Source organism: Triticum urartu, chromosome 3A, assembly GCF_056163025.1.
Source record: "Triticum urartu cultivar PI428250 chromosome 3A, HENAU_Tu73, whole genome shotgun sequence".
Lineage (NCBI taxonomy): Eukaryota > Viridiplantae > Streptophyta > Magnoliopsida > Poales > Poaceae > Triticum > Triticum urartu.
The window spans coordinates 565,146,920-565,169,577 of record NC_141875.1 but is presented as its reverse complement, the minus strand read 5'-3'; the positions used below and the strand labels follow the sequence as shown (position 1 = coordinate 565,169,577).

Sequence of the window (22,658 nt, the reverse complement as noted above, 5' to 3'; positions counted from 1 at the left end):
AACGACAGTTGTTGCTTAGACGGTGACTTTAGTTTTACTGTTGTATGATTTTATAAGGTCTTGTGAGAATAACTAATAAAGTGGCAGTATGCATCGCTCAGATGCAGAGACCGGGGGTCCTCCTTCCTTATAAAAAACCCAAGTGTATTGTCAAAGTCACTCATTTGTGGTATTCGATTGTGCGAAATAGTAGGAATAAACAGAACTATGATTCGCAATTCATGACCATTAACCCAAGCATACTAACGACGCAAAACATAGCAATGCGCTGCAAATCACCAGGCACCAGCAGCACAACAAGCGAAACACACCACGAAATTCCCAAATAACACGCAGCTGAAATCACAAGCACGCAGATGGAGATGGAACGGAAAGATAGGATGGGAGGACGCAACTGCCTGGGAAGTGGGAGATGACGACGCCAGTGGCAACTAGCGCATCATGCACCGCGCGATGATGGCGAGCGGGCCGCGGACGCCGGCGGTGCGGACCGCGGTGGAGACACGCTGGGCGACGCGGCAAACGTTGATGTTCCGGGAGACGTGGCAGTTTCTGAAGTCCCACCACACCGACACCTTCACCGCCTTGCCCTCCTCCTCGTACCACCGCCGCCTGTCGTCGCCGTAGTGCGGGCTTCCCGCCGCCTCCAATGCCGAGAAGAGGCGGCGGCGGTGGCCGTGTCCCTAGTAGCGGCAGCATGAATCGGTGCCGACACTCCCGCTCGGCCAGGGTGGGCTTTCGGTTCGTGGCAGGGTTTTGTTTGCTTAAACTCTTTTTAACAGAGGTCGAAAACCGCCCACCGTCCGATGCACTCCGAACGGCTTCGATCTGGCGGAATGGTCACACCGCCCAAACGCACTTCTCAGGTGGCCCGGATCTACAAGCCCTCGAACCCCCCAGCCGCTCCGGCGACGGTCCGGCGGTCGCCTTCCTCCTCCCGCTTCGACTAAGGTTAGCCCCCCTCCTCTCCCACCTCCTTCTGCTTCTCCGTCTTCATGCCTTCATCGTGCCCCACACTCGTGAGCTCGTTGCTCCAGATCCACGAACACGGGCAACGGTTCCTCCTCTTCTTTCAGCCAATCGTCACGTCACAGGCGAGCAGAACCTCCTCCTTCTCCTCCTACCCCCTAGATCTTTCTGGCAAACCTTCTACTTTATTTTGGTTGGCAATGAACATTTGATAATTGCCCTTATCTGACACGCCACTTTAAAATCATTACTTATAATTTAACACCTTTTCATGTTCAGAATTTGTTTCCATACGCCAGTGATTTAGCTAGAGATTAAGCATGATGTATCAATATGGACAACATGAGTTTGATTTAAAGGTCACTAGCCTGCGTTGTTTAGACTCTCTTTTCCATTAGTGAATGAATCGGCTTATGTTATTTCAGGTTTCAGTGTTTCGGAACACAATGGATGGGCAGAGCAGAAAGCACAGGATTTTGATGGTGTCTGACTTTTTCTTCCCAAACTTTGGCGGTGTGGAAAGCCACATCTATTATCTATCGCAGTGCCTCCTTAAGCTTCGCCATAAGGTCTTTACCTAATGAACTGCTTGTTTGTTATCCTGCTCTGCTCATTTATACTATTTCTGAGTAAACTTTTGAGAAAATGCCATTTGTTATTCTATAGGTTGTTGTCATGACACATGCATATGGGAAACGTTCTGGAGTACGATATGTTACTGACGGCTTGAAGGTTTATTATGTGCCATGGAGGCCATTCCTGATGCAGAATACACTGCCTACATTATTCATGACATTTCCAATTATAAGGACCATTCTTATTCGTGAGAAGATATCAGTTGTGCATGGGCATCAGGCCTTTTCAACAATGTGTCATGAAGCATTGATGCATGCTAGGACGATGGGGTACAAAGTTGTCTTCACGGACCACTCGCTTTATGGTTTTGCTGATGTTGGAAGCATTCACATGAATAAGGTGCTGCAGTTTACTCTTGCAGATATTGATCAGGCCATATGTGTATCTCACACAAGCAAAGAGAACACTGTCTTGAGGTAAGGGATATCTCCAGAGAAGGTTTTCATGGTTCCTAATGCAGTGGATACTACAATGTTTACTCCCTCCTCGAACCGCTTAAGCTGTGATGTAATCATTATTGTTGTGATAAGTAGATTAGTATATCGAAAAGGTGCCGACCTTCTTGTTGAAGTCATTCCAGAAGTATGCCATTTATTTCCAAAGGTGGGTTATAGCTAAAACCTACAGCACTCTTTGCATGAGCCACTCATGAAATAAGAAAAGGTGAACTACATGTATTTACTATAAGGCCGAAAAAGTTCGTAACTCGGCATATAGACATACTGTTTTGATCACTGTCGTCCTTTCTGGTCTGATATATATAATAAATTGCCTGACAGTTCAGCTTCATAGAATGTTTTGGTTCATACGTTACCATCTTGCACCTTTACTTTCTTATTCTATGTTGTTTTGGAGTTATAGTGGATTATGTTCCCTCAGTTAATAAATCTTGGATTTCTCAGGTTCGTTTTATTGTTGGAGGCGATGGTCCAAAACGTGTGCGACTTGAAGAGATGAGGGAGAAGTTCTCCCTTCAGAATAGAGTTGAGATGTTAGGGGCTGTACCTCGTGCTCAAGTATGATCTGTTCTGATATCTGGTCATATATTTCTTAACAGGTACCTTTCTGAGTATTCATTCTTTTGTGTTCAAAATATCTAGATTGTTGGTTATATATGTGCCTTTTTCTGTTCTTACTGGATTTCTACTTTGCCATCGATTATCGTATACTCTTATCTGTTGAAATAGTCCTGTCAGGTTCCAATTTTCAGTTTTTGTTGCGACGGATGAAGTTGCTTTTACCAAACTTGTCCATTGAATTCTGAAAACCCATGGCGTCTGTGGCAATGATCACTACCATTAACAGAGTAGCTAAAATTGCTGTATTTGAATGTTTGAATGCTTAGCGCTCTCCTAGAACAGATATTTTGAGCCACTTTGGATACATTGGATCTTTTCTGCACTTGGTCATATTCGTGCCAGATTATTGAATAATTGTTCCTGTGAACCTCTGGTTCTTCAAACATGTATGTAGAATATCATGTGATAAAACATACTGATGTTGCGGGAATATTTCTTATGGAATTATAAGTATGTATTTCATGGATCTAATGCAAACAGAAAGAAAATAGCTTTTCTTTTTCACTTACATAATCCTAATATTGTTTGAAAATTAGAAGGTGGATAAGTTAACATTGTTTATGAAAGTTGTGCATAGTGCAATTAACCATGGTAATACTGAGACGTGAGGCTTAGCCTTTGCTCTTGTAGTTCGCTTACAGAAGCATTTTGCATAGCCATTCTGGAAGCAGCAAGCTGCGGGCTGTTGACAGTAAGCACTAGAGTCGGAGGGGTTCCAGAGGTATGCTATTTATAATTTTGAAGTTTTTCTTTTGTAGAGAAAAATAAATTCCAGCTAGTTGGACAATTTGCAGTTTCCTACAAATGACTCTTTTTCAGGTTCTACCAGATGACATGATAGTGCTTGCAGAACCAGATCCAGAAGATATGGTACGAGCTGTCAGGCAAGCCATCGACATACTTCCTGGTATAGATCCCCAAATTATGCATCGTCCGGTGAGTTTTAACTCTATGCACCTGGTCGACCTTACTGCGCATTGGACCACTCTCAGAAAAGGGCGTTCTGCACCAGTTTTTCCTTTAGTAGAAAATTGATATGCAAAGTCCTTTTGTGCTTATTCAAATCTAATGTGCATCGTAGATGAAAAAACTCTATAGTTGGGATGATGTGGCCAAAAGAACAGAGATTGTCTACGATCGTGCAATGCAGTCATCAAACACTAATTTGCTAGATCGTCTTCCCCGGTGAGTAAAAGGTAGAGCAGGGACTGTAAATTCATCTTCTGTCATTTCAGATTATTTGTAACTGAAGACCAGATTTTATTTTTGGATCGTCAGCTGTCCTTACATATATTGTCTGTCAAAGTGTTAATTCTATACTTTTTATGTTCCATATAGTGGTTAGCTGTACTGGTCAAACTGTGGGCAATACCACCACATTTTCCCAACGACGGCAAACACAAAAGGAAGTCGCTGATGTTCTGTACCCTTAATGGTGTAGATACCTCACATGTGGAGTTTGGGCAGGCAAACTGTTTTGCCTCGTTATGATCATAAATTACCTTGTGTGGTGCCTTCTAGAATTCCTCTGGGTAATTTTTTTTACCCATGCTTTTCTCATTTTCTGGAGATTGACGAAATTGTAATAGTGTTTCTCTCCCTCTCAGCCCGCTGAAGGTATTGAAGAGGTCTCAGATATAGGGCCACTGCACATTCAATTGGATTCAGCAGATGACCAGTGTGAGATGCAAGTAAATTGAACTATTCTTCCAACCATTGTGGCATGGATCGTATAGGAGGTCATGGTATCTATTTTAGGCTGGCTCCCACTCCGGAATTTCTTTCGGTGTTTCCTTGACCTGCAATGACTGTTTTGAGAACATGTCTTTATGAATGAGATTGCTGATACGGGAATTTACAGTCCTGTTGCATAAAGCTAATGGTGTGGGTAGTAATGCCATTCTCAACTTCTTGTGTGATGTAACTGTATGCTCCATCAGTATGTCGGTTGAACTGTCTCTTGTGCCAATCCTGGGACGCCAGCTGCTTGTTCGTGCTAGTTTTGACTACAAGAGATTACGGTTTTTGATATTGATTTGGATGATAAACTTTGGAGACAGTTGGCATAAAATTTTGAAGCTCGTTTTGTCATGAATTTGCTCTTTTTGGAAACATATGGAGATAACTTGGTTGGTCCATCCAAATTCAGTATGTGTTTGGCTATTACTACATACGAACATGAATAAGACCAGGAAAGAAAGAGAGTGAGAATAAAAGGGTTAGAGGTCGGTGTACTCGTACTTTCATCCGTAGCGGCGGTCGAAGACGAGGCGGCTTCTGCTGCCGCCATGTCTTTCCATGGTAAAAGTTGCAGCGGTGGATTGGCCCCATGCTGTATGTTATTAATATTATTAATGAACCAACAGAGAATACTCACAGAAGTGGTCGTGCCGGAGTGGTTATCGGGCATGACTAGAAATCATGTGGGCTTTGCCCGCGCAGGTTCGAATCCTGCCGACCACGTAATTTTTGCGTCAAATGTGCTCTATGCAATCATGTGGGCTTAATTTATGATTATATTTTCTGCAACAAAATATTTTTAATTAAAAGTATTATTCCACGAATTTTGTTCCATAACTCATATTTGTTACGGGTGACGAGATTGGCAGTTACCACGCAATTTTTGCGTCAAATGTGCTCTATGCAATCATGTGGGCTTAATTTATGATTATATTTTCTGCAACAAAATATTTTTAATTAAAAGTATTATTCCACGAATTTTGTTCCATAACTCATATTTGTTACGGGTGACGAGATTGGCAGTTACCACGCAATTTTTGCGTCAAATGTGCTCTATGCAATCATGTGGGCTTAATTTATGATTATATTTTCTGCAACAAAATATTTTTAATTAAAAGTATTATTCCACGAATTTTGTTCCATAACTCATATTTGTTACGGGTGACGAGATTGGCAGTTTTTTGTCAAATATTTTTCTGTATGCGTTTTTTGCTTAATTTATGTTTACATTTTATTCCACAATTTTTTTTTCTATAACTCATTTTTCTTTCACCTATTTCAATAGGACCCCGGTGAATTTCAAACGTTCGGAATTTAAGCATGACAACCTAAACATTTTTTATGGCAATTTTAGTTCGGATTTTCATGTTTGCCAACTAAACTTGTCACCTTGCGTCGACTAAAGTTGCCATAAAAAACGTTCGGGTTGCCATGCTTAAAAGCCAAACTTTTGGGATTCGTCATTTCCGTTTCAATATTTTACTTAGTGTGTGTGTTGACTTATTGTTGTACAAGTGACAGATTGACAATTCAGTCACTTTGACTTAGCGTCAGGAGTGCTTGCTTCTTCACCTTTGTGGGAGAGTCTCGGGAGAGTGGTCGTGGCTTCTTTTCTTTGGCAATGATGGAAGAAGAGTTAATTCAATGGAATGGGTTACGCGGTGATTTGTCTCCGTGAGATTGGCATGTTTCTAACCACAAAGAGTGGTAGTAATTTTTTTTTCTATAACTCATTTTTCGTTCACCTATTTCAATAGGACCCTGGTAAATTCCGAACGTTCAGATTTTAAGCATGGCAACCCGAACATATTTTTATGGCAATTTTAGTTCAGATTTTCATGTTTGCCAACTAAACTTGCCACCTCGCGTCAACTAAACTTGCTATAAAAAACATTCGGGTTACCATGATTAAAAGCCTAACGTTTGGGATTCGTCGAATCCTGCCGACCACGTAATTTTTGCGTCAAATGTGCTCTATGCAATCATGTGGGCTTAATTTATGATTATATTTTCTGCAACAAAATATTTTTAATTAAAAGTATTATTCCACGAATTTTGTTCCATAACTCATATTTGTTACGGGTGACGAGATTGGCAGTTACCACGCAATTTTTGCGTCAAATGTGCTCTATGCAATCATGTGGGCTTAATTTATGATTATATTTTCTGCAACAAAATATTTTTAATTAAAAGTATTATTCCATGAATTTTGTTCCATAACTCATATTTGTTACGGGTGACGAGATTGGCAGTTTTTTGTCAAATATTTTTCTGTATGCGTTTTTTGCTTAATTTATGTTTACATTTTATTCCACAATTTTTTTTTCTATAACTCATTTTTCTTTCACCTATTTCAATAGGACCCCGGTGAATTTCAAACGTTCGGAATTTAAGCATGACAACCTAAACATTTTTTATGGCAATTTTAGTTCAGATTTTCATGTTTGCCAACTAAACTTGTCACCTTGCGTCGACTAAAGTTGCCATAAAAAACGTTCGGGTTGCCATGCTTAAAAGCCAAACTTTTGGGATTCGTCATTTCCGTTTCAATATTTTACTTAGTGTGTGTGTTGACTTATTGTTGTACAAGTGACAGATTGACAATTCAGTCACTTTGACTTAGCGTCAGGAGTGCTTGCTTCTTCACCTTTGTGGGAGAGTCTCGGGAGAGTGGTCGTGGCTTCTTTTCTTTGGCAATGATGGAAGAAGAGTTAATTCAATGGAATGGGTTACGCGGTGATTTGTCTCCGTGAGATTGGCATGTTTCTAACCACAAAGAGTGGTAGTAATTTTTTTTTCTATAACTCATTTTTCGTTCACCTATTTCAATAGGACCCTGGTAAATTCCGAACGTTCAGATTTTAAGCATGGCAACCCGAACATATTTTTATGGCAATTTTAGTTCAGATTTTCATGTTTGCCAACTAAACTTGCCACCTCGCGTCAACTAAACTTGCTATAAAAAACATTCGGGTTACCATGATTAAAAGCCTAACGTTTGGGATTCATCATTTCCATTTTAATATTTTACTTAGTGTGGGTGTTGACTTATTGTTGTACGGGTGACGAGATTGACAATTCAGTCACTTTGAAGAAATTCAACATGCCAGGTTGATGAAACACGTATTTATTCTCCAAGGCCGAGCCTTGTGCAAATAGAGCTGCTTTGGCCGGAGCCTTCCGCGTAGCTTCCTCCGGTACGGCGAGTCCGGAACTGGCCATGGATGACGCATCGCAGTGACAGTGGCAGTTTTGCTATTCCGGGCGTCTCATCATACCCTTTGGGAAAAAAGTACAGATAAGCCTAAGGAGTATCCAATTTGGATCACATAACCCTTCATGTTTAAAACTGAGTTCTTAATGCCATCCCCAAAACTATTCTAAACCAGACAAATCACCCTCTAGACCTCACTTAAGGCCTCGTTTGATGGAATAGAATTGGGGAGGTTTTGGGAGGTGGGGATTTTAAGGAGTATGTGAATCCACTTTTTTTCCATCCAATATTTTGAAAAGATTAAAAAATAAATAAACGGGTCGTGCCGTGCCGACCCGCGTGCCCAGCCTCCAAGCCCAAGCACGGTCCAAGGCGTGCCGCGGGCTGTGCCAGGATGCTCACGTGCTAGCCTGGTTGGCCTGGCCCGTTTGACCAGCTATACACCCAATCCCCCCAAATCCCTTTGAAAGGCCCCAAACCCCTCCATATACAATCCACTTCGTATAAAGTTGTTTGGTAGGTGGGGTTTGCACATATATCCTCTATAACACTAAGCTCTCTAATTTAAAAGGCCTTGCAATTAATTAAGGTATTCAATTTAAAATTAATCATTTAATTTTGACCTTTAATCCTTGACTTGACTTGGTCAATCCTTGGTTATGGCCTAATGAAATCTCTAACTTCATTAAGCTCCCGGATTTTCAAGCCCCTCATTCAACTGAGGTCTTCAATTTGGATTGGATACACAATTGATTGTGTCGTTGGCCTGTGCTTTATGGTGGGATCTCTAGATGAATGGATCCCTTGGTAAGTGCTTAGGTGATGTGGGCCTTCATTGACAAAAAGAAAATATCGACTATGACACGTTTAGCATCAACACAACACATGCGGCCAACAACATAGGTAATTTTCTAATGTGTTTGTATTAATTACACGGTCAAAAAGACCTACACAAATACCACAATAAAAAAAATGAAAATTATACTATGGATTGCCCATAGCAAACACTCTCCCACCAATCACTTCCCAGATTTTCACCGTTGGGCCACTCTTTTCCTAATTTTTAACCATAAATTGACACATTCATTTGTAACCATGATTCCGTAAAGTCTGTCCATAGATATCTCTGGTAAAAAAACATACTCCATTGTTTCCCCCACACACCAAACCAACTAGCACGTAAATAATTTTCACAACTTATAAAAATTATCACATAAAACAAAACATGTACAACCCTAAGGACATAAGCGGCGCAGCAAAGCGCACACTGCCTTTCTTGTAAGATATGACGCGCGACACCCAGCCAGGAGGGGGCTTCCCTACAACTAAGAGCAGGGGAGAATCTTCGAGAGATAATTGGGACTATTTTTCTTGTCTATTCACTGATATTCCTAGGCATTATATAGCCAACTTACAAACTTGGAGGCTAAGTCGAACTAACAAACATTAGGAAATAACCAACTTAAGAATCAAGAAATATCTCTGAAAGATTTAAACTGCTAAGGGTAAATAGGGATACTTGCTGGAAAATCATTGTCTATGAGGCACTAATGTTCACACTGCTCAGTTTATCATCAAGCATGGTCCGCTTCCGCTTCTAAGAAATGAATTTCCAGGCAAGCTGCATCACATTGTCATCAATATACGGCCGCAAGTCCCACATTAGACAATAGCCATCTAGCTCCGACGATGGTGTTTTAAGGCACAGTGCCTTGACTATCTTCTCCTGCAGGATAGCAAACTTCTGTCACAAAATAGCAACCAAAAGTAAACAGAAAGTAGTGGCATGTAGATGCTTCTTTGCGAACCTGCATCGAATAATCCAACTTTAACATATTCTGAACCAGAATCATAACGCTCGAGTAAGATACTGCGCTGTCCAGCGGATCCACAGACTGCCCTTCATCCTGGTAAAATATGGTGCCAACATTTTTGGGTGAGGCTTAGTCAATGTTCCTACAGGCCATAGTATTTTAACCAACTGAAAAAACTCGAGGCTGAAGTAATAAAGCATGGGGCGGAAAGACTACAAAGAGAATTCACACCTCAGAACAATCTGCTGGCAGGTTATTATCGCCATCAGAGCAATCTGAAGCTTCTAAGATACTAAGGCTGGCTGTTAGCGTAGTGCTATAAACATCCTCGGCCAGGCATTCAAGTTCTTCAATCAAAACTTTAGCTGGGGAAAATAAAATGGAAAACATAAAAATATTAGACAGCACAGGTCAGTAGTAAGGTATGAGCAGATGAATAATGAGTTTAAGTTCGATATCCACGAAAAGAGAACATGAAGGTTCATTGTTGTGCACATTGTAAAATGAGGACGTGAAAGTGAAAGAAAATGCTTCTACTAGCAAGTACTGTGTGTCTTAAAGAAAAGAGGAAAAGGGAGAAGGAATGAGGAAACGCAAAAATTCAAACAAAGACCAGTGTGCGTGCCTCTGAGTAAATTAGACCATCACAGCTGTTTCACTGCAACTAAGTAACAACACCTTTTCTGAGACCATGGAATAAGTTATGCAGTAATGATTAACAGAGAGATGAAGCTACCTTTATTTATATGGTCCTCAAGTTTCTCCTCGCAAGACTGTACTGCAAAAAGTTACTGTACTATCAGACAGAAATAGTTAAAAAGCTACTGACTAAATGTAAATATGTTTGTTACAAATGAGAGATACTAGTTTCAGCCAAATAGACATGTCCAAAGATAAGAATCATGCATAATAACTAGGGTCCTATATTAAAACCCTAGTGTTACAAAGAGTTACTTGAATTTATAATATCTTTTGGTACCATGAGTTCTGGCTGATTTGCAACAGAACAGGTATTTCCCCTAACAATCAGAATCTATCCACTGTCATTGGCCTGTCACTGAGCTCAAACTCTATATCTAACACTCTAATATAATCGAAACTCTTATCGATAACCTTACAATTAAACTAACAGATCAAAACCTGAACATAGATAATGCAGTTGTGCCCTGCTGCCACAGTAACCAAGATGCACAATATTTCAGCATCGTGGGTTGCACAAGAGGGCCTACTCATTTGATCACAGCAGCACGCTAAAAAAGCTGAAGCATTGTATAGTATTCTACATGGCATTTTTCTGTACTGTGAGTTACATACACACAGCAGTGTAACTTCATCTAATCAACTAGATAAAAAGACCACCAGGAAGAAATTCAAATGGAAAAACATATCTGCTAGATTAATAATAAAACAGCAGCGCTCTAGTATAGATACACGATACACTCAGGCACAGGAAAAGTGACTTTTAACTTACACTGGTTAATATTCCAGATACTTTGGTGCTGAAGGTGGCAGCCTGCTTCAAGATAGGACTTCAGTCGATCAGTGTAGTTAGATTTGACTAACTGACTGACAGCACCTGATTCCATGGGAATCATTGGTCTTCGAAAATGCTCTGAAATAAGTGAGTCATGGAATTTGAACATGAGTGCAAAAGAAATAATAGGGGACTGTGCAGTATCTATCAACACAATAATGTTCAGAAATCCAAGCAAGATTTTTATGCATAAGCTGTTCACTGGCAATTGACACCTCAAAACCTTACCATGAAATTTACTTCATAAACTTCACTGGCAAATTCACCAAAGCTTAGAGCAGAAATTTACTTCATGAAAAAATTACAGCTTCAAGAAACTACCAAATAAAATTGTCGAAATACGAAATCAATTTATCACTTTGTTCAGTATTACAGTACAAGAAATGCTAGTAAAAAATGTTGACATCTGTGAGAGCAAATGATGAAGGTTTCTACTTTAGCAGTTTAGCGCCATGTCTGGAGCACACTTTAGGACCCTGGCTGCTTACATATCTTCTAAGTTCCTAACTATCAATAGGTCTGACATGTCAGCAAATGGGGGAATCACTAGACCTATTAATTGTACAAATAGGGATTCTAGGAAAGGGACTTCCATAAAAAATGGTCAGAGAATACAATACAAAGCAAAGGAACCAACACTGGGGTATTCATGGAGAAGAATGAACCAACCTAATTCCTGACGAAACTTTACAAGAAACATTTTTCCGGCATCAACTAGCTCCTCATATTGTGTAACTCTGTTGACAATAACAACACACACATATATGATTAGTACAAAAAATTCACAACCACAGGAAAAGTAGAAAAATAAAATTTCAATAGAAGTGTCTATGCGGAGCAAGGAAACACATACTAGTTGTATCCTACAAACCAGCTGGGCATATATCACCAAAAAATGTTCTCCAAAACACACAAAAGAAGGGAGTAATATATCGTTCCTTCCAAATTCAAGTCAAGAAGTAAAAGTTCACGCACAATTCAAAGGGGAATACTAGACACGACTCCTTGAGATGGCTGACGCTTGTTGGGTAATCACATTGTTGTTCCAAAAATAAGTGGATTGTTCTACTAGTAATTGTAAATGAAGTTACAACACAGTTATAGATTGATAAAGTTTTCAGTTATGAATAGCATCATTTTTTAAGATTAGCTAATAATTATTTTGATAAACATGTACTGCGACATTTGGTGAAAAGCTATATACATGTTCTGCGACATTTTAACTGAGTTACCCGATGTCAGTACTAAATGTTGAAAACTTTCTGTCGATATCTGGTTCTCTGCTCCTACCAACTGTGTCATCAAACCATGTTAATTCGCAATGGGCTTTTGTTTCCACTACAGCTCCGCCAATTCACTATGTCCACTGCAAATGGTGAATCAATCAAGTGTATGATATTCAAAAGATTCAGGTCACTAATTACTTGGTCATGAAATCAAAGAAGCAGCGCCGAGCTTCCTCCTTGGACATTGGCGCCAACAGCGGGGAGTCCTGGTGTACTGCTGCTTCATCCACCATAAAGTCCAGCTAAACCTGACGCGGAGAAAGATCTGACTGAAAGAAAAAGGAAAAAGAAATAGAAGTAAGGTTGGAGGAATTTGATGATCTGTAACAAAGTCGATGGATCTTTGATCATATATATCCAAAGTTAGTCAGCCTTTGATGAAATATTCAAAGTCGATTATTTGGTTTGATGATACATGTTCAAGATGTTTTTACAAATACAGAACAAATAAACTATACAAAAATATACTAATATGCCCTTGTTGGATCGCTGCTCTCCAGCACATTGTTCGGATGTGCCGCGAGGAACTCCTCGGCGGATATGGTGTGAGCATACTCGTTGACATGGATACCAAGTCGCGACGAAGCGCCCATCCCTATACACAGCAAGCACAGATCTTCAAGAGCACAGACGAGTCAGGTTCATCAGAGCCAGGGTTGCAGTGAACCCCGGGCCAAAAACTAGGCGCTTATGACCAACGGCGGATCTAGAATTTGAATACAGAGTGATCCACCTTACAAAAAATTGACAACAAAATTATGTACATGCGTATGTGTTCATCGGTTCATGTACTGTACTGTACTGGATAACAATTAGCAACTTGCTCTTGATTGTTTGTGCTAGCTAGCAGGGATCATCATTGTTCTCTGAATAGCAATTAGCAAACAATTACTCCCTCCGTCCCATAATATAAGAACATTTTTGATACTACACTAGTGTCAAAAACGTTCTTATATTATGGGACGGAGGGAGTAGCAACCTAGTCCACCTCAGTCTTACCTTCGGCTCTGGACAAACCGCAAATCGACTCTGCAAAAAAGTGGCTGCAGGCTGCTGCTCAGCTCCCAGCTGCTAGCCTGTTATGTTGCACGTCTCCACGCCTGCACACCGCCGGCCGCCGGGGAGACTGATGTGGCTGGCCGCTGGCGCAGGGCGCAGGCGCGCAGCCACTTGCAGGCAACGCGGCTTGAGTTGGAGGGCGGGAAGGGTGCGGCGTGCCGGGCTACGGCGGGGCGTCCGGGTCCGGCGGGGGGCGGCTGGTGCGGGAGAGAGGACAGAGCAGGCGCTCGGCTGGAGCAGAGGAGTCGGTCCTGCTGGCCTGTTGTGCTGCGGGCCGGGACGACTGGGCCGGGACGACTGGGCCGATTGTACCCTCTCAGCCTCCAGCACAAACCTAGCATTGAAGAAATACAGAAATTTTCAGTTGGTTCATCTAGTAAAACAAAGAATTTTTGTATCAATTGATGCATACGAAATACTTTCCAAAAAGATCTGTTATGCTAACTTGACAATCCCATGTTCAACCACCCTGAAAGTAGTCTCAAATGAACACAAGTTATGGTTTGTACCTATTTTAAAGAGAGCCGAGCTAATACGAATAGCCACAGCTCAATAGACCAACTGCACCAATTTTTGCAATTGAGCCAAATACAAGATCATCAGATCCATAGGAGAACTAGCTAGTAAAATTAGATCGGGAGTACCCTAACGAAAACATAAGGCGAGCTAATAAGCAACTCTTATTCAGAATTACCCAGCAATTGGCAATAACACGCACAAATCAAACGCTGCAACGGGCAAGCCGGTCACTAGGCAGATCATCGCTGGTGGGACACTATCTAGCATCAAAAGAGCCTCAGGTGTGAAATCGATAAGCTAAACCCCGACTTGAGCAGGCGAATCATAGCACGAACAGTGAAAACGCCATCATCTTTACTGCTTATCGAGCAAGGGGGGCACAGATCTTCCCCAAGGAGAACTCAATCCCCACCCATAAGGCCACAACGAACACTAGATAGAGAATAAGACACGAGCATAATCGATCCCATCGGTCAGAGACCCCCAGGGCTCACTATCTATGAGCAATAGCGTACCTCCGAGGAGGCTCTGGCGGGCGGGCTGGCGGCTACCACGAGGTGAGGGCAGGGAAAGCTCCAAGAAGCGGAAGGAACAAAGCAGCCGGAGCTGAACTCCTGTACTGGAACCCAGCGACCCGGCCAAAAGGAGGGGAAGCCAATAGCAAGAAGCGATCGACCGGGTGCCGGGGTCAAATCACAGCGGCGTCAGCGCAGAAATGCTGCAGTGCCGGGCGTCTTCGTCTCCCCGCGCGGTGGGGCAGCGGCTGATAGAAGTGCGGGTCGGGAGCTTGGACCGCTGCTTTCGGCGACGACTTCGCGGTGCAGCGAAGCGGATTTGGTGGCGGTGGTGCGGCGCAGATTCTCTAACTTGCTTATAGCAAGTCAGAGGCAGCCTTGAGGCAGCTGGATGCCGTTTCTTTTCCATCGTGTGTCCCCTGCTCTGTTTCATGTTTCCTTCCCTCACACAACACAGTTCAGCCAGGCCAGCCCACATAAGCAACAAGGGAGGCCCATTCGGGAGCAAACAGCCCAGCTGCAGCAACAAGTGCATCTATGGACAGTTAACTGAATGTAAACAGTAGAATGGAACAGAACATATTCAGACTGGATAGAAACCTGTAAAAATACTCCGTTTTCAACCAGAATTCAACCAAAATCAACCAGAATACAGACAGTAGTCATGATACAAATAACCATAATAACCTCCAACAAAATATAGTACTAGAGCTGCAGGTTCTACACAAAAGAACACCATTTTGCAGTGTTTTTCACAAATTTCTTCAAGCTGAACATATTCAGGCCAAAAGAAGAAGATGGACTATCTTCTTCTTGTCATGAAATAGGAACCTAAAGAAGATCTCCAAAATCCATATCATCAATTCCATTAGAACCCTGCAAAGAAAGAGGATCAAAATGAAACGTTGGAATAGAATAGTAGTTTAGAGAAGATACAACAACATTTAAAGTACCATTAGCAAGTCTGTGTAGCTCCTGAATGCATTGCTGGCATTATTAGCATTTTCAGTTGTTGCTTGAGTTTCTTCACCAACTTGATTCTCTTTCTCTTGCTGCTGCACAAAGAAACCCAACAAATTTATATATGATGTAGTAATAAATAAGTACACTAAATTGCAAGAATTTTTAGCAACATACGCTAGATTCCTTTGGGTCTTTCTTTTTGTACTTGCGTGTCTTCTCGATCCAAGGTTTATGTCTCTTTGAACTTTTCGGTTGAACCTTTTTTTCTTGAGGCGTGCAGAACTAAGCAAACCCTCATCTTGTTGAACATTAGGCTGCACATTAGAGGATTCACTCAAAATACTTCTAGATATCCTTAGTTTTTCCCGTACTTGCTTGGCAAGGATGTCCAATGCATTGTCCACCAACAAGATACATTCCGGATCGCTTGCGGCTTCACTTGCAAAATCATGAAATTTGTGAGAAACAAACTTGTACCGCAATATAGCATCCAATTTTGGATCTTCAATTATATCCCTTCCTTTGGTATCTTGTATAGTTCCAGATTTTGCTTCTCGGGTCCATCTCTTTAAAAGATAATGGTTTGGCAATAACTTGATATTCATCAAGTCAAGAACTTTTAAAGCATGCGCACACAATACTCCGGTCCTTTTAAACTGAAAACAGCTACAAGAAGCCGTTTGCTCCAAAGGATCACCGACAACTATGCGCTCTAGTTCGGAACTCAAATCACCATTAGCCCTCACAATTGTAACAGCATATGTATTATCTCCATCCAATGCTCTACCACATGCAGCCATGGATCTTCTATATTCAGATTTGAATGCTTCAAATATGGTCGGTGTGTAAGCTTCGCTTGTTTGCAACAACATAGGAGTCTCCATCCCTATTCTAGGCAGTTTTTTAGTAGCTTCAAATTCTACATCTAGCTCCTTGTTTCTTTTTCCTTGCACAGCCCTTTCAAAATGTTTTAAGAAGCGAATGATGTCAAAATCTGATTTGAGATGTTTTTTCAAATCACTATTGAAACTCTCACTTAATTGTGTGCTTCTCATTCCCAATGTGAAAACATCCCTCATGTAACATTCAGTCCACTTTTCTTTTAACTTGTAGATGCTATCTAGCCATGAGGCCTTCTTCTTATCCACCTTATTTCTCATGATGTCAAATGCCTCTTCAAAGGCTGCCTTGTCCTCAATATTATACATACAAGCGCTGAAATTCCAGAGTCATCGGCAGCCTCAATTTCAACGGCTTGCAATTCTGAAATCCTCCGTTGTGATGACATCAAATGGAAAGTTTGTGGTAAGTAGACACCATGATTGTGAGCAAGCACTACCTCCACCACTTCATAATGTCCTGCCACTCGATCTAATGAAAGACACATATGGACATCACAATCTGTTCTTGTTTCAGCTCTAGGGTTCTTTGTGAGATGATCCCTCTTGTCTTGTACTCGACGACCCTCCTTTGCACACACATATCTACATGAAGTTACCACTCCATTAATTTTACTTTTCCAGCTTGACCTTTTTCTGACCTCAAAACCTGCCCGGCCTCCATAGTTAACCCAAAATGACCATGCCTCAGCCAAGTCTGTGAATTTCTGACCAACTTGAGGTAAGGACGTACGAATCACATTCTCCCTGCACCAAAATAAATATATAGGTAATTCCAGTGTAAGCCTAACTTGCTATAGATCTAGATGTCAGCAAAGGAATTCCAGTGTAAGCCTAACTTACTTGTTGGTTTCTGCCATTATCTCTTAATTTGAAGACATGAACTCAATAATTACTGCAGGAATCATGAACAAATATAAGTAAGAAAATTTCCAATTTGTGAAGAAAATACAAGACAAAGAGGGGAGATTTGTGGTTGCTACCTGTAATCTGGAAGGAGGAGGAGGAGGAGGAACGATGGCTGGAATCGATCGCCAGAAGTTTTCCTCGATCGGCCAGCTGATTTCCTTGGAGTTGCCGCAGCGATCGCCCAAAGCTGAGACAGCGCGCGACAGAGCAGCGCAGCACACGTTTCCCCGCCAAAATCCTCTCGTGCTCCCGCCTGAAGTTTTGTTTTCCCTCCACTGTGTTGAAGTAGGCCTTTAGGTGGGCTATGAAATCTGGGCTGGGCTGCTTATTTTAGGCTGAGTGAGGGATCGAAAGAAGCAGCCGACCGATTGAGAACGAGCGGCATCTGGCGTGCGTTGGGCTGCCTCTGACTTGCTATAAGCAAGTTAGAGAATCTGCGCCGGCAGTGGTGGGGGGCGGCGATGGCGATTGCCAGAGGGCGAGGAGAAGGGAAAGAAAAGAAAAGAAAAAAAGAAGAAGGGGAAAAGGAAGGGCGGCAGTGGCGGAGAAAGCGGAAGGGAGTAGGCGGGCCCGGCCTTTCTGTCTCTCTGTTAATGCGGCTGCCCCGCCTCGTTTGACTGGTAGGTGGGTGCCACGTCGCATGGGGCCAGGGCTGTTAGGGGGAGAGGGGCGGGCCATGCCTGCATGGAGGAAGGCGACGGCAGCGAGGGATTTCCCTTTTCCTGCTGGGCAGCCTGGCGGGCAGGGTCTGGCTGGTGTCGGGCCGGCGGCACCGTCCACGGCGCGGATGATCGTCCTTTTCACTGCTGCTGCCGCCGTCAGGTGGGCATGGTCGGTTGCTTCGCTGTGGAAGTTCTCACGCGCACGCGCACGCGCGCAAGAGAGAGAAGAAGGGCGGAAATGATTTGACCGTAGCTCATAGTGTTACGGTTTTTTTATGAGATAAGTAGGGTTCAAGTCTTAGACTTTGCTCACGTTCTAGACTTACTTTAGATTTTTGTTTTGGCAATGTCCGTTCAGTGGGAGGAAATGTTTCCGTCGACTACAAAACGCGTGTGACGACTTCATCAATCTGAAGTATACGGGTGGGTGTATATACATGTATGTGAGCATCTGCAGTTGTACTGTCTTTAAAAATGCATTCATTGTTGCAGAAACTAAACTGATCTTGTGTTGTTGGCTTTTTATAAAGCGTGAATTTTAGTGATCAAACAAAGCATCAAGTATACAAACACATATGAGTACACATCTTGTCTTTAGGTCGTACACAGTCAACGCTTAGAGCAATGCTAACAATCATTGATAAGTATAAAAATGCATCATCATGTTTTACGTTTAGTTTTGTATCATGGGATTAGTCAGAATTTTACCGGGCTCGCACACCTTTTTATTGATTTTATCAGGATCCTTAACGTGAGATGCAAAGAAAAATAATCTTGAGATATGATGTGAAAATCATGTTAATTTACGTGAAAAAACATCTCATAAAGAGTACAAGGCAAGAACGGCAAAAATCAGCCACATGAGGGACTCCATGGAAGAAGACAACTTCTAGTACAAGCACGCGCGCTCGTATGAGTTACCGCCCCCACCTCGTGATCAACTATTTTAACCCCGTGCCTTCAAATCGAGAGAATAAGCAACACAGAGATCGGAAACTCCGCCAGACTCAAGAACCCTAGCCTCTGGAAGGGTTCCGGAGAGTGGAATCAATAGAAGGGTTTCACAACACCATCATCTCGGTCAAGAGGACTACGACATCAACCATTTCCATTCTTTGTAATAAAAAACCCTAGTGGATCCGTTCTTGTATTACTTTGATCGTTCATCTATGTTCATCATGATTTACCCTTTGGTGTTTATCATTCTCATGTCCAAGTAGACTCCCTAGTTCTCGGGGATATGAAGAAAGCCTAGTAAGTTTAGCTGATGAACGCCGATAGGATTTGATATCCTCTTTGTATGTTCATGTTAATAATCTTCTCGATGTTAATTAGTTGAAGTCGATCACCCAACATTTACCTCTTTGGGAGAAAAGATTATTACCATTGATGTGATTGTGGGTTTTCGGAGGTACCGCAATGACATAAGCTACTTCCCTCCTTCCTGAACATTGCAATAGGGATCAGCGGAGACTATCTTTAGCTGCATCCATGGGAAGTCCTTAATCACTGTTCTGAAAACAGAATGTGGGGAGGAACCATTGTGGTGTATGTGATGCGTAGTTGTTGCATGTATGCATGCATTTGTACTTGGCTCTGCCCACTTTTAGAATGATACTATCTCTCCAACAAATCAATGATTTTTGCATGATTCGTGCTATATTGCTATCAACTTTAAACACCATGGAAATGAATTTTATTGAATTTATTGGACTGACATATTAACTCAGTGCCCAGTGCTAGCTCATATGTTTTGCTATTTTGTGTTTCAGATAATACTCAGAAAAGTTCTTGAAAAAAATCCAAAAAACGAGATTCATAAGTTTCGAGAATAGGAGGACACTTGGAGACTGGGGCCCACACCAGAGGCTACCCCAGTGCCTAGGCGCATATGGCCCGTGGGGGGTGGCTGGCCTCCGGTGCCCGATGGTCCATATATACCCCCATTTGCGCACCCTAATGGTCGAGAAATTTTCCATCGCCGCCACATTGCGTTTTCTAGGTGATCTTCATTTTTAACCCTGATCTGGACCGCTGCCGGAGGGGGAAATTCATCACCATCTTCATCAAACTTGATCATCGTGCTCCAAGATGAGTTGCGAGTTGTACACCCCCGGATGACAGTAGCCAATGTTGTAATCTCTCCTCCTAGATGTATTTTCCATGTTTAATACAATAACTACATGAGCTACCCTACATGATTGTAGTTTATCAGATGAGTTTGTGGTGGTGATGTAGATCATGTAATGGATTAACTATATATGTTCAGATTTGTTCATGATTCATATTTGATATATGGATGCATATTTCCTTCTGGATGCCTGTATTCTCTTGGCCAACTTAGATTTCTAGCGTTGTGGAAGTGGTGCGCATTAGTTTGGTTCAAGAGTTACAAGTAATCTACAATAGTGACAAAAAATGAAAAAGGCTTGCAAGAATTGTTGTCACTGAGGGTTGAGGATTAGTAGAGGATGAATAATTCCCTAATCATAACAGCATGTCATCATTCTAAATACAATTACCCATGTTTACACTCAATGTCTAGATGTTGCAAAGTATCTATGTATGGGATATTTAGCTAAAGATGGAGATGGATTCGATCTTTAGTATTATGGACGTACCTCTGTGGCACCATCCCCTTTGGCGTTGCCCCCACTCCCGACACTACAGATGGAGCCGCTCAATATTCCATCAACCTGGTTTGCCATGCCGGAAGAGTTACACCCCCTGTAGGCAAAGTTGTGGAGGGAGCGAGCGATGGAGATGAAGCCATTCAATATGCCACCAATATAGTCGGTCACAACGGAGGATACAAATGGTTTGTAGCTGAAGCTGTGGAGGAAACGGGCGAGTCATGTCATGGTTTTGTCACAGTAGATGTCCTAGTGTGAGGACTTAGTCATGAGGCCATCGCAACCATGTGATTAGCTTGTTGGGGTTGATTGGAATCGAGAGACGCGGATTTACCCAGGTTCGGTCCCTCTCGATTGAGGTAATAGCCTAATTCCTGCTTGTTTGCTTATTGCTTGGAGACCAATTAATTACAATGGAGTGGATTCGCTTGACCTAGCTATTGATCTATTGTAACTTAGTCATATCTGCCTCTAGGACTCGCCTTTATATACAGGTCGAGACCCAGGGCTTACAAGAGTCCGGGTCGTACTACGATCCATGACTTGGTATGTTTCTAACTTGTCTCTTAAGCAAGTAAACTCTTGGCGACTTGGACTTCATGGCCATGAGATGCTGTCTTCAGATGCTGGGTCCTAAGCAGGCCCACTCTATGAGCCGCCCAACTGGTCTTGCTCCTGGGCGTCTCGGCCCGTCTTGAGTCTTGCTCCTCAACCGCCACCTTGATGACCCGACCCAATCATGGAGGGTTATATCGTGGGGTTATATCCCCAACAAGATCGATCTGCAATGACATGTTCACCTGGATGGAGTTGATGCAGGAGTTGCATGAGACACGTGCCCTCGCCCGCGATAAACCGAATAATCCAAATAATATTTATAAGCCTTAGTAGTTCTTGTTCAAGTAATAATAGCACCCAAGCACCGGTCCACCCACATATCAAATTATCTAAGTAGCGAATGTGAATCAACTAAACATGATGAACGTGACTAGATGACAATTCCCATGTGTCCTCGAGAACGCTTTATTTATATAATAGAATGTTCCGGCTTGTCCTTTGATATAAAAAGGATTGGGCCACCTTACTGCACCATTGTTACCATTGTTACTTGTTACTTGTTACTTGTTATGAATTGTCTTGCTACAAAACTATCTATCACTACTTCTTTTAGTACTTGCAGAAAATACCTTGCTGAAAATCACTTATCATTTCTTTCTGCTCCTCGAAAGGACTATATTTGATCCCCTATACTTGTGGGTCATCAATATGGCACGCTGCCACCGCTGGATCGATTATTTTCACCCCCGCCCGTTGAATCTGATCATGGATCAGACGCCCACAGACACTAGAAACTCATCCAAAAGACAGAATCCTAGCCTCTCGAGTTCATCTGGAAAGAGGGATTGGCAAGGAGAAGGAAGGGATCCTTCCCACCGCGAGGAAGGGGACAACATCATCACCACTATCCTCGTCATCCACTTCATCATCATCCACATCCTTATGATCTGCAACATCAAGAAACCTAGTGGATCCTTCGGTATATCATTTGAACCACTCATCCATGTATTTCATTACCATTGCTAGATGTTTGTTGTCCTCATGTGTGAGTAGACCCCAAGTTCTCGGGGATATGGATGAACCTTGGTATGTGTATGATCTGAAATGTTATTGTGGATATGATATCCCGTGTTGAATGCTTAGTTTAATAACTTCATGAATGTTGTGAAGGGGCCCCACTTAGCATTTGTGCCTTGTGGCTGCAACATCCCAAATTTTCTAAATTTGGAATGTTAAGAATCATATGCATATCATATTTTTCCTTTGCATTTTGAGCTTTATTTGACTTGATTCAAAACTTTGTGCAACTCAATGATTCTTTGCGAGAAGAAAACATGACGTCTTCGATGTGCAAAAGGAGAGAGTTGGGAGTTTATTTGAATCAAATTTGAAGGTTGGATCAAAGTTGGAATTTAAATTATTTTCTCCATCTACTCAAATATAATCAAGAGAGAAGATAAAAGGGCTTCTTCAAAATAAATGAGTTGGAGAAAGAATTTGAATACTATTTGATATTTTAAAACTGTTGAGAAATTATTTTTGTTACCCAAATAAACTCTTTTGCAAAAATGTATTCTCAAAATAATTAATTTAGGCCAGAAAATAGTTCACAAGGTATTAAGTAAGCCCATATATTTATGTGAATTCTTCTGGTATTTTTTGAAATTAT

At 41.9% G+C, this 22,658-nt stretch overlaps 1 protein-coding gene, 1 non-coding gene and 1 pseudogene across 5 annotated transcripts; 2 read left to right on the top strand and 1 right to left on the bottom strand.

Moving 5' to 3' along the window:
- Window positions 1–762: 762 nt before the first annotated feature.
- On the top strand, window positions 763–4,559 carry LOC125542476 (phosphatidylinositol N-acetylglucosaminyltransferase subunit A-like; annotated as a pseudogene). Its single transcript, XR_015619404.1, has 9 exons — window positions 763–1,094; window positions 1,395–1,538; window positions 1,636–2,208; window positions 2,508–2,662; window positions 3,315–3,405; window positions 3,504–3,620; window positions 3,766–3,869; window positions 4,126–4,216; window positions 4,292–4,559. The product of XR_015619404.1 is annotated as a phosphatidylinositol N-acetylglucosaminyltransferase subunit A-like (transcript).
- A 506-nt stretch (window positions 4,560–5,065) lies between these two features.
- TRNAS-AGA (transfer RNA serine (anticodon AGA)) lies at window positions 5,066–5,147 on the top strand. Its single transcript has one exon. It is a non-coding gene; the product is annotated as a tRNA-Ser (tRNA).
- A 3,671-nt stretch (window positions 5,148–8,818) lies between these two features.
- On the bottom strand, window positions 8,819–14,749 carry LOC125542477 (FAD-binding protein). Of its 3 annotated transcripts, XM_087547727.1 has the most exons (10): window positions 14,366–14,749; window positions 13,272–13,665; window positions 12,411–12,867; window positions 11,656–11,723; window positions 10,924–11,064; window positions 10,593–10,702; window positions 10,189–10,225; window positions 9,684–9,817; window positions 9,447–9,545; window positions 8,819–9,364 (listed from the first exon to the last, which is right to left on the bottom strand). In XM_087547727.1, exons 3-10 carry the CDS (start codon window positions 12,503–12,505, stop codon window positions 9,236–9,238), a joined length of 813 nt encoding a protein of 270 aa, XP_087403853.1. In that variant the 5' UTR covers window positions 12,506–12,867; window positions 13,272–13,665; window positions 14,366–14,749; the 3' UTR covers window positions 8,819–9,235. The 3 variants fall into 3 exon arrangements, with proteins under 3 accessions (XP_087403853.1, XP_048561484.1, XP_048561485.1); XM_048705527.2 differs by lacking the exon at window positions 10,593–10,702 and having other exon boundaries at window positions 10,189–10,230; window positions 14,366–14,739; XM_048705528.2 differs by lacking the exon at window positions 10,593–10,702 and having other exon boundaries at window positions 10,189–10,230; window positions 12,411–12,541; window positions 14,366–14,739.
- Window positions 14,750–22,658: the final 7,909 nt, after the last annotated feature.